The sequence below is a fragment of the Microtus ochrogaster genome, unplaced genomic scaffold (genome assembly GCF_000317375.1).
Source record: "Microtus ochrogaster isolate Prairie Vole_2 unplaced genomic scaffold, MicOch1.0 UNK31, whole genome shotgun sequence".
Lineage (NCBI taxonomy): Eukaryota > Metazoa > Chordata > Mammalia > Rodentia > Cricetidae > Microtus > Microtus ochrogaster.
In genome coordinates, this window is record NW_004949129.1 from 3,346,344 (window position 1) to 3,357,970 (window position 11,627).

Below are 11,627 nucleotides of genomic sequence, written 5' to 3' on the forward strand. Positions count from 1 at the left end.
TGTAGACCAGGCTGGTCTCGAACTCACAGAGATCCGCCTGCCTCTGCCTCCCAAGTGCTGGGATTAAAGGCGTGCGCCACCACCGCCCGGCGTCCCCCAGATTTTTTGTGCCTTCATGAGGACATGACATCTGTAAGGGCAGGTGACTAGGGAGGAGGGTTTTTAAAAAGGAAAGCGAGAATTCAGAGATGCCTTGAGATAACCCAGAGAATAACCATAAGATGAAGAGTCCAGGGCTGGAGACTCGGCTGTCAGCACCTGTTGCTCTTCTGAAGGACTCAGGTTTGATTCCCACCCACACTGTGGTTCACCGTCACCAGCAACTCTAGCTCCAGACCTGATGCCCTTTCCTGAACATAAGTATGAGGCACACACGTGGCAGAGATTTAAACTTAGGCACAGTTTTACACATAAATCTTAAAAGACAAGAGTCCAATAAAACATTTTATTTTTATCACGAAGAAGTTTTCCCACCCCTTCCACAGCCCAGCACACCCCAGGGCGGGACACTGAGCTCTGAGCCCACCCAGGATCTACTCCTGGGTAACTTTATGAATAAGTTCTGCTATGGAAAATTGAGGCTTCGGGGAATCAAGTTCAAGGCCTTATCCAGGACTTCAAACTCTACCCTTTCCTAAATGGTAAGGAGCTGGCACCTGTGTTTAGTACAGCGCTTGGTAGAGGATTCAGCATGTGCCATTCACAAGGTCCATCATGGCATGCAGAGGAACCAAGAGGGTGGCTGGGAAGACAGACAAGGGACAGTGGCCAAGAGGGCTGGGCGAGATGATCGCCATCCTCTGCTCTGTGTCTGGAGAGCTGAAGGAGGCTGTCCCTATCAGGTCCCTAGTCGGGATGACTAAAGACAACGACTTGTGAATCTGAAGACAATGGACAGCCTCATTCTGAAGTGGAATTTTTCTCTATCTTCAAGAGGCCTGTCCCCAAGGAGAGCCAAGTCACACATGCCACACCCGCACTTCAAATTCTTTTAGATCTCTACCAGACCACAGGGACGGAGCTAGGTACAGCAGGCGGGCTATGACTCCAGAGCGGGGTCAGGAGGAGGGGGCTTCCCACTGGCTGGTGTGGCAGCCTCGTCCTCGGGTTGCTGTTTGACATGCTGATCCAGCAGGGAAGTCAGCTGGGCAGGCTGGTGCTGAAGCAGGTAGCAGGTCTGGGCCACAAGGCAAGTGAGTCCTCCAACCAACTCCCTTTGCAGCAGGTCCAGGCTAGGCAGCTTGGCATAGTCTACGAGCCCCTGCCGACTGAGGATGGTGTCGTCAATGCAGCCACCTGGAAGACCGCAGGGGCATTGGGTTCCTGAAAGTGCTCTTCTTGAGACATCATCCCAACCCAAGAACCTGCTCTCCAGTGCCCTCCCCTCTTCCAGCTGGCCCTAAAATCAGGGTCACACTTGTGCCTCACCCCATTTCTGCTGTTGGGCACCAATCCCCTCCTCCTTCCCTGAAAACAAGCACTTGGTCTCACACACCCTAACTTCTTTGAGCAAGCTCCTGGAGTGCAGAAATGAACTGCCGTCTAAATGGCACAGATGCACAGTGACGGAGATGGACGGGCTGCCACCTGCACGATACTACCGTGTGTCTAACCACTCAACTACACACTTACAAACCGGGAGGATGGTGTATCCCATGCTGTGTGTATTTTGCAGTGAAATACTAGGGAAAGAAAACCTTGGAGTGTCAGGGGCGTGACTGTAAATATAAGTTCCTAGGAAATCTGAATTTTCTGGGGCCACAAGGAGTCTCCTCTACAGACTGAACCTCAACACAATGGTCACAGCGCTGGTCCTCAGCCCTTTTTATTTGAGATACTTGTTTCCTTATTATTTTTCAGTGTTTTTACTTATTTATTGTGGGGGCAGGGAGGTGTGCACATACCACTCAGTTCTCTCCTCCCACTTTGTGGGTCATGGCAACTGAGCTCAGATCCTCAGGTCTGGCAGCAGGACCTTACCTGCTGAGCCACACTGCTGGTCTAAGAGATACTGATACCTTCACCAGTACCCACCACCTGACAGTTAAGACTCAGAGGGCCCGATGCCCTCTCCCCTCACTGGGAGACACCCTTGCTCCCGTTTCTCCAGCACAGAAATGATGTGGGGCGGTGACACAGCACAGGTATTCAGTGACACATCAGCCCCCAAGAATCATGGTGACTCAGGCCTCATCCACCAGAGGCTCTGCCACCCACCTACCTCACCCCAGCTCTAACCAGCAGGGCTGCCCACTCACCGAGCAGCGGCAGAAAAGGAACACTCTTTAAGATCCGCACCATTTCCTTGACCTTGGGCTCTTCACTGACGAGCAGCAGATTGTGCCCAACAAAAAGGGGTAGCAGGTTTTGGTATTTGGAATCTGCTAGAAAAGGCTTCAGGACCTGGGATCACAGGAGAGAATGGCTAATGGGGGGCAGGAGGGAAAAGCCACATACCTTAGCTCCAGGCTGTGCCTCAGCGTCTCCTCAGTCCCTACCCACAGTTAGGCACCAGACTAGGTAGCTTGTCTACTAGAACAGAGGTCGGAAGTGTCCTGCAGGAGCAGCAGCTCCCAGGTCTCCTCAGCAGGCACGGGAGGAAGGCAGGCCTGAGTGGAGCAATACCTGGTTGGGGAAGACTTTTATCAAGATCTTGTGTTTCCGCAACTGGTGCCGCAGGAGAAGCTTGTCCTCTGCGCTCATGGCCACGTTCTGGCAGACGGCAATCATCCGGTGGTCTCGAAACACTGCTGCTATGTCCCGACGAAGGAGCTGGATGAGGCCTGACTCCTGTGGCAGGATGGGGTGAGGAGATATGAAGATCTCGGGGTACCATCCCCCCCCAGAGACTGGGGTGGTCAGTGGTGCCGGAATGCACAGGACTGGGGAACAGGTGGGCAGCCCGGCCTGAGGCCTATGATGTGGAACACCTCCACCATACGCTTTCTGCTTCCACTGAGAACTGCAGGCTTCAGAGAGGGAGTCTGCAAACCTGAGAGCACCCGCCCTTCTCCAGACACCTTGGCAGGCAGCCTGTTACCATAGTTAACAAGAGTTACTTCAATTATAGGCTATAGTAATACAAGCCTGTAAAATGAATTCCAGCTCCTCAGGAGGCTGAGGCAGGAGAATCAAAGGTTAAGCTTGAACTGCAGAGTGAGTTTAAGACTAAATTTTGAAACTTAGTAACGGTCTTGAAATAAAAGTTAAAATAAAGGCTCAGGACAGAGTTTGGTAGCAGAACACTTGTCTAGCATCTGTAAATAAACAGGTTCAATTCCCAGTGCCAAACATACACACACACACACACACATACACATATACACACACACACATGCACACACACATACACACACATACACACACATACACATACATACACACACATACATACACACATACACACACATACATACACACACATACACACACACATACACACACATGCACACACAATTACTTCAATTATCAACATTACACTGTGCTAAGGTGAATTATTTTACCAATTTTATTATTATTAGTTCTTGTTTTTTGAGACAAGGTTTCTCCCTGTACCCCAGGATGTCCTGGAATTCACCCTTTAGACCAGGCTGGCCTCCAACTCTGAGATCCACCTGTCTCTGCTTCCTAAGTGCTACGATCAAACATGTACATCACCACTGCCCAGCTCATTTTATCAATTTTCAGTATGTGACGGAAGGCTGGAAGATGAACCAATGGGTAAAGGTACTTGACACCAAGCCTGAACGAAAAGAGGCCAATCCCGAGGACCCAGGCTGGGCACTGGGTGCCTTTACCCTGACACCTCAGGACTTCATTTTCCCTTTTTTAAATTTAAGTGTTATGAGTATTTGGTCTACATGTATGTCTGCACTCCATGCATGCAGTGCCCTTGGCAGCCAGAAGAGGGCACTGGATCTGGTGGCACTGGCATTACAGGGACAGCTGTGAGTTGCTATGTGAGTGCTGAGGATCCCATCTCTGTAAGCACAAATAACTGCCAAGCCATCTCTCCAGCCCTTTAACCCCTCCCACCGTTTTTTCTTTTTTTTTAAATATTTATTTATTTATTATGTATACAATATTCTGTCTGTGTGTATGTCTGTAGGCCAGAAGAGGGCACCAGACCTCATTGCAGATGGTTGTGAGCCACCATGTGGTTGCTGGGAATTGAACTCAGCAACCTCTGGAAGAGCAGGCAGTGCTCTTAACCGCTGATCCATCTCTCCAGCCCCCCCCCTTTTTTTTCTTAAGACAAGGTCTCATTACAGTCCTGGGGGATATGGAACTCCAATATTCATAATAGCCAGAACCTGGAAACAACCTAGATGCCCCTCAACAGAAGAATGGATAAAGAAAATGTGGTACATTTGTACAATGGAGTATTACTCAGCAGTAAAAAAAAAAAAAAAGGCATCTTGAAATTGGCAGGCAAATGACAGAAAGACAAACATGGTATGTACTCACTCACAAGTGGATATTAGACATAAAGCAAAGGATAACCAACCTATAATAGTCCATGACCCCAGAGAAGACAGGAAACAAGGAGAATCCTAAGAAAGGCATATATGGATCCCCTGGGAAGGGCAAGTAGACAAGATCTCCTTAGTAAATTGGCAGCATGGGGGTGGTGGTGGTAGGGAAGTAGGGAGGGGAGAAAGGGAGCAGGGAGGAGAGCATGAGGGATCAAGAAGATTGAGTTGGGTAAAGGACAGAGAGGGAGAGCAAGGAAAGAGATACATTGAAAGACAGAGCCATTGTGGGGCTAGCAAGAAACCAGGCACTAGGGAAACTTCCAGAAAACCACAAGGATGAGCCCACCTAGGAATCTAAGCAATAGTAGAGAGGGAACCTAAACTGCCCTTCCCCTGTAATCAGATTGATGACTACTTTAATCCTGGACAACCAATCCTCCAGCTTCCACCTTCTAAATGCAAAAGATTACAGCCTTGGGACACCACACCTAGCTTCTTCCTGTCCTTTTCAAAAGACAAAACACTTCTATCGCCCCTTAGAGACACAGGGAGGCTTCAGTTCCTTCGAAACAGGAAAGGGCAGGGTGTGGCAGTCACACCTGTAATCTCAGCATCCAGGAGTTTGAGAAGAGCTTGGTTCTAAGACACCCCATCTCAAAAAAAAAAAAAAGAGAAAAGAAAAGAAAAAAGAAAAAAGAGGGCTGGAGAGATGGCTCAGAGGTTAAGAGCATTGCCTGCTCTTCCAAAGGTCCTGAGTTCAATTCCCGGCAACCACATGGTGGCTCACAACCATCTGTACTGAGATCTGGCGCCCTCCTCTGGCGTATGGGCATACATCAAGGCAGAATGTTGTATACATAATAAATAAATAAATCTTAAAAAAAAAAAGCTTCATGTGGGTCAGGCGGTGGTGGCGCACGCCTTTAATCCCAGCACTCAGAAGGCAGAGGCAGGTGGATCTCTGTGAGTTCGAGGCCAGCCTGGTCTACAGAGCTAGTTCCAGGGCAACCAAGGTTACACTGAGAAACCCTGTCTTGAAAAACCAAGACAAACAAACAAAAGAAACCTGATGTGGTTGCCTGTATCTGCACCCACAGCATTCCTGCAGCAAGATGAAGAGGCAGAAACAGAACTTGAACCTGTCTGACCAGACGCTTACAGGCAGCATGGATTAGGCAGCAGAGACAAGACTACACAGTAGGAAGAGAGAACTGACTCCTCAAAGCTGCCCTCCGACCTCCACACACACGCACACACACAGGGCTCCGAGTGGGAAAGGGCACTAATAGCGTGAGTACCTGTATGGCTTGGGGTCTAACTTACCAGCCTTCTAGCAAATAACATACACCAAGTCTCCTTACCTCCTTGGGGGGTTTGGGAGGAGGTGGCAGGCATCTGGGGTGGATGGCAGGTTTGGGAGGAATATACTCAGTTATAGCCATTAGCTTCTGCCGCTCAAAATGCATGACGCGACGGTGGCGGGTCACAGCCTTGGAGCCATGGCGCACGGTCTGGAGGGTGGGCAGCCATGCTGGAAGACAGCAACACAGTAAGATATGGCTTATTATCTCCGACAGACGAAAAGAACACCCCCACCCCTACAAAAAAAGACACACAGAACTAGACAGAACAAAAATGTCTTCTCCTTCCAGTGGGGGACCTTATCAGTGGCTCCACCCCTTAAGACTCTCATTTCTCTAGCTTTGTAACTGTTGCTGATTTTTTGTTTTCAGACAGGATCTCTCATAGCCCAGGCTACCTTGAATTCACTACATAACTGAAGATGACCTGACCTGCCCACTCCACCTGAGTGCTGTTTAGGACTACAGGTATTTGCCTCTATGTCTGGTTGAAGTGTGTTGGGGATTAAATGCAGGGCTTCCGGACATGCTAAGCAAGCATGCTACCAAGATGATTACAGACTCAGCCTTCTAAAAGTCCTTCTTATGTGCAGTGTTAGAATTTTAAAAGTTATATACTTTTTTAACCTGGTGATGTTGGCACACACCTTTAATCCCAGCTCTCTGGAGGCAGAGGCAGGTGCATCTCTGTGAGTTCAAGGCGAGCCTGGCCTTAAAATGCCAGTTCCAGGGCATCCAGAGATGTTACCTGGAGAGACCCTGTCTCAAAAAAGACCACCACTGCAATTTCCAGGTAGGGCAGAAAAAGGATCAGCTAGAAGGCTCTCGGAGACCGTGGAGGATTACCAGGGTGAGATGCTGTATGGTTAACGGCCGCAAGACCTGTTACGAGTGTCCGTGGAATGAGTTGGAACTGGACTGACTGTAAGCCCTACTCTGCAGATTATTAGTGTTATTCTTGCCCTGCACAGAACTGGTCCCAACTCCAGTGTGCTTATCTGTAAAGATAACGCCTTCCTCCCAAGGTGCTTTTGCTGTAAGATTCAAATGAGGCAATGAGTGTAAAACAGTAACCGCAATCCCTGGTCAAAAGTACGGTGTCAGCCGGGCGGTGGTGGCGCACGCCTTTAATCCCAACACTTGGGAGGCAGAGGCAGGCGGATCTCTGTGAGTTTAAGACCAGCCTGGTCTACAAGAGCTAGTTCCAGGCCAGGCTCCAAAACCACAGAGAAACCCTGTCTCGAAAAACCAAAAAAAAAAAGTAAGGTGTCAAATCCACTCATTAAAGGCCTACGTACCATGCCACTAACTAGCTAAAATGAATGGGCACCGTGGTGCCCTCCATGGGGTTGAACAAACGAGACAGGCGCATTTGGCAAATGCAGAAGTAGACTGTGAGCTAGCTAAGCGGGGGTGTAAACAAATAGGATACAAGCAAAGGATTTCACGAGGAACCTGCTTTACAAAACGAGGGTTGTGAGAGAAGACGGGGAGGCTGCGTTCAGGCTGGCCTTAAGAAACGATATATTAAAATCCCAGCAAGGACTAAGCAAGGGTTAGAAAAAAACCAAAGCAGAAATAAGATTGTCGTTGGTGGCACCGTCGCTGTTATTACCAGAGTGTGTATGGGGGAGAGGGTGGGGGTGGAGGGGATGTCACAGGGAACTGGACCCAATCAGATCAGAGACCCGGCTAGTGGCGGGGTCACCGAGAGCTGTCAGAGATTAAGGGAAGGGTCGGAGGGAGGGAGCTAGAGAGCGCTGGCCTGTCCGTGGTCCGGCCCTGGGTCTCTCCTTACCCGCCCGGGGCGGGAGACCTCCTCGAAGTATCCCCGACACCGCCGCAGCCATCGCTACAGGAAGTTCCCACGAGCGCTGCGCGGAGACGGAAGGAGCTAAGGATTGTGGGGCTGAAGGAAAGCCCAGGGCCGGAAACAATAGGTGAGCCGCGGGATAAAGCCGCTATCCGCGTGCGTAGACTCGGGCCTATAGTGCCCGCCCCCACGCCTACGTGGCGTCCCGTCTCCTAGCAACGACGCGAGACCTTAAGGAACCGTTCTTTTTATCCCTCAGGTCTTTTCAGTTTGCGGCCAGTGAAGTCACGACACACACTTCTAACTCCAGATCCTTCGCTCCGAATTATCCCCGTCTTCCACCGCACACCCAGTAATTGACTCTGAACCAAACGTCCCTGTTCTTGTCTCCTCAATCTTCCCTCCAAACTGGGTTTAGCCACAGACCAGCTTAGCTTCTCTGCTCCTCTTCGTCCACCCCCTGCCTCAAGCAGCCGCTGTTTACTTTAGGTCATGCCAGGAAGTGAGCAGAAAGGTGAGCAGGTAGCAGAACAATTGGACGACAGTCGGGTCAGGTTTCTGAGAATGAAGGCAAGTGACAAAGGGGCTGCTCTCTTTTCACAGCTAAGAAGGCTGCCCAGAGCACCGAGGACGGGGAAGTCCCCATCACCGAAGCCCTTATCACCAAGAGGAACTTGAACTTCCCTGAGGATGAAGACCTGTCAGAAAAGATGTGAGTGCAGGCGAAGGGAAGGGGTAACTGAACACTGAAGCACAGATGTTCAGTTTGCTGAGCTGCATGGATTCTGGGACTCACTTTTGTCTCTTTAGTTACACCGTACTCCAGCCAGTAGTACTTCCCAGTTGGTCTTTCTTTCTTTCTTTCTTTCTTTCTTTCTTTCTTTCTTTCTTTCTTTCTTTCTTTTTCTTTTTTAAAGATTTATTTATTATGTATACAGTGTTCTGCCTGCAGACCAGAAGAGGGCACCAGACCTCATTACAGATGGTTGTGAGCCATCATGTGGTTGCTGGGAATAGAACTCTGGACCTCTGGAAGAGCAGCCAGTGCTCTTAACCTCTGAGCCTTCTTTCCAGCCCTCTTTTTCTTTTTTGTTTTGTTTTTTCGAGACAGGGTTTCTCTGTATGATTTTTCCTTCCTTAGGATGGTTCTTTTTTCATTATCCTCAGCTGCCTTGGAGAATGCTCTCGCAAACTCAGAAATTCTCCGTTCAGTTCTCAGTCCGGCCTCCCCGCACTCTTATTGCCCAATTGATCATTATAAATTATAAATCTAGTTACTCCCTGGTATGAAGCTTCCTCCGCAACCTACTATATCCAGAATAAAATCCAAACAGCATGAACCGAAATATTTCCAGCCACACCTAAGTGTGCAATTTCTCACGCCACGTTTTTGCACCTTGTTACTCAGAAGTGGGAGCAGCTTGACATCCACCTGGTTTCTTGTCAGAAATGAAGACTCACCACCGGGGGAGGGGATTAGCTCACTTGACAGAGTGCTAAGCACCACATAAAACCAGCTTTCAGGGCTGAGGAGATGGCTCAGTGGTTAAGAGCACTGGCTGCTCTTTCAGAGGTCCTGAGTTCAATTCCCAGCAACCACATGGTGGCTCACAACCATCTATAATGAGGTTAGACGCCCTCTTCTGGCCTATAGAGGTATATGCAGACTGAATACTGTATGTGTGTGTGTGTGTGTATATATATATAATAAGTATTTTAAAAAGACAGTGATTGTTTTTTTAAAAAGTGGCTTTCGTGTAATCTCAGCACTCAAGAAGTAGAGGCAAGAAGATCAGAAGTTCAAGACCATCCTCCTCAGCTACATAGTGATCTGAAGCCACCCTGGGCTACATGAAGCCCTGGCTTTAAGAGAAAGAAAAAAAAGATACCCATCTCAAACCTACTGAGTTAGAATCTGCATCTTCCAGTACACAAAGGATCCCCAGAAACATTCAAGTTCAAGACAGGCTGAATTAATACACACATATACTATTTGTTCTGCCTGAAATGCCTCGTCCTCATCCCTCTTCCATTGCCTACCCATTGGTTACCACCTCTAGGAAGCCGGTCCTGATTCCTCCACTCTGGAGTTGGTGCCCACTTTCATCTCATTTTGCCCCACCCCCGCCAAGACAGGGTTTCTCTGTGTAACAGTCATGGCTGTCCTGGAACTCACTCTGTAGACCAGGCTGGCCTGGAACTCACTGAGATCTGCCTGCCTTCCAAGTGCTGGGATTAAAGGCGTGTGCACCACCACCACTCAGTTAAAATACAATACATTATTTTGTTTTTGTTTTTTTTGAGAAAGGTTTTCTCTGTATAGCCTTTTTGTTTGTTTGTTTGTTTTGTTTTTTGAGACAGGGTTTCTCTGTGGCTTTGGAGCCTGTCCTGGAACTAGCTCTGTATACCAGGCTGGTCTCGAACTCACAGAGATCCGCCTGCCTCTGCCTCCCGAGTGCTGGGATTAAAGGCGTGCGCCACCACCGCCCGGCCTCTGTATAGCCTTTGAAGTCTGTCCTGAGACCCGCTCTGTAGACCAGGCTGGCCTCGGATTTAACAGAGACTGCCTGCCTCTGCCTCCCGAGCTGGGATTAAAGATGTGAGCCACCTCTGTCCTGTCCACTTCCATTCCTTGTACCTGCCTCTGGCATCCACTTGGCCATAGCTATGTGGCTGGCTTCCCTGATAGTGACAGGCAAGGACCCATGCCATTACTCTGGAGGGTACTCAGTAAGAATTAATAAATGGATGGATGGAACAAGTGACTTCCCTCCATGGGTGACTCAAAACGGAGTGAGGAAGATTCTTCTAGAAGATATGAGAGTATTTCTGCATCTATCCCCACCCTACCTCACCATCCAAACTGACCAAGGAAGGCTTCTCTTGTTCTGAATCTCCAGGAACCATGAGCAGTCACCCCCCTTTATCCAGAGGGCCCTTCGTCAGCTTTTGCTCACTCTTTCTCAGTTCCACCAATACAGAACCATGTGTCTGAGACCAGCCAGTCTCATGACCTAGACATCACTATCTGGGTCAAGAAGCTGTTCTTGGCATAGCATCAAAACCATTCAGCTCCCTTCCTTTCCTTGAGACATGTCTTCTCTTCTCCCCTCCCTCCCGCTGCTCACTAACAGGCCGCAGGTGTGACCCCTAGTGCACTATTTTGCTCACTTTCCTCCAGGTTTCACACTCTTGATGAACTCGAGACTGTCCGCCTGGATCGGGAAGGGATTACCGCGATCAGCAATTTAGAGGGCCTCCAGAATATTCACAGCCTCTACCTGCAATTGGTAAAGTCTTGCTCCCATGCCTCCTGTCCTCTCCCTAGTGTGTTTGAAAACGGCTGAACGGTTTATATCTTTGCATTTCTGGTGTTAGGTGAGTGGAACATTCCCAAAGGAATCAGGAATCATCCTGAATTGAAAGACTCATTTCTGACCCAGCGGTGGTGGCATATGCCATTAATTCCAGCACTTGGAAGGCAGGGCAGGCGGATCTCTGTGGGTTCAAGGCCAGCCTGGTCTACAAAGCAAGTTCCAGGACAGCCAGGGCTACACAGTGAAACCCTGTTTTGAAAAACAAACAAACAAACAAAAACCCCAAACAAACCAAAATTTCCTACCCCAACCCCACCAAGAGCTCCTGAACATGCTGGAGTCACCACTCCAGCTGGGGACAGTGGCATGTGCCAGTCCCTTGAGTACTCAAGAGGCTAAAGTGGAAGGATCTCAAGACTAGGTCAGCCTGGGCTACATAGGAAGTTCCACATATTCTCTCTCTCTCTCTCTCTCTCTCTCTCTCTCTCTCTCTCTCTCTCTCTCTCACACACACACACACACACACACACACACACTCGCGCATGCAAATAAATAAGCATCATTAAAAATGTTCAAATAGGCCGGGCGATGGTGGCGCACGCCTTTAATCCCAGCACTTGGGAGGCAGAGGCAGGCGGATCTCTGTGAGTTTGAGACCAGC

General features: G+C 49.2%; 2 protein-coding genes across 3 annotated transcripts in view; one reads left to right on the top strand and one right to left on the bottom strand.

The window, feature by feature from the left end:
• Window positions 1-431: 431 nt before the first annotated feature.
• On the bottom strand, window positions 432-7,708 carry Mrpl10 (mitochondrial ribosomal protein L10). Its single transcript, XM_005368331.2, has 5 exons — window positions 7,635-7,708; window positions 5,837-6,006; window positions 2,626-2,790; window positions 2,259-2,403; window positions 432-1,296 (listed from the first exon to the last, which is right to left on the bottom strand). Exons 1-5 carry the CDS (start codon window positions 7,684-7,686, stop codon window positions 1,040-1,042), a joined length of 789 nt encoding a protein of 262 aa, XP_005368388.1. The 5' UTR covers window positions 7,687-7,708; the 3' UTR covers window positions 432-1,039.
• A 43-nt stretch (window positions 7,709-7,751) lies between these two features.
• Lrrc46 (leucine rich repeat containing 46) overlaps window positions 7,752-11,627 on the top strand; it is a 6,483-nt gene continuing 2,607 nt past the window's right edge. The window contains exons 1-4 of one of the 2 annotated variants that reach the window (XM_026789875.1): window positions 7,752-7,776; window positions 7,909-8,163; window positions 8,253-8,361; window positions 10,831-10,939. In XM_026789875.1, coding sequence (XP_026645676.1) covers window positions 8,142-8,163; window positions 8,253-8,361; window positions 10,831-10,939 — 240 coding nt within the window. In that variant the 5' untranslated portion in view covers window positions 7,752-7,776; window positions 7,909-8,141. Of the gene's footprint in view, window positions 7,777-7,870; window positions 8,164-8,252; window positions 8,362-10,830; window positions 10,940-11,627 lie in introns of those variants that run through there. The other variant, XM_005368332.2, reaches the window with a different exon arrangement.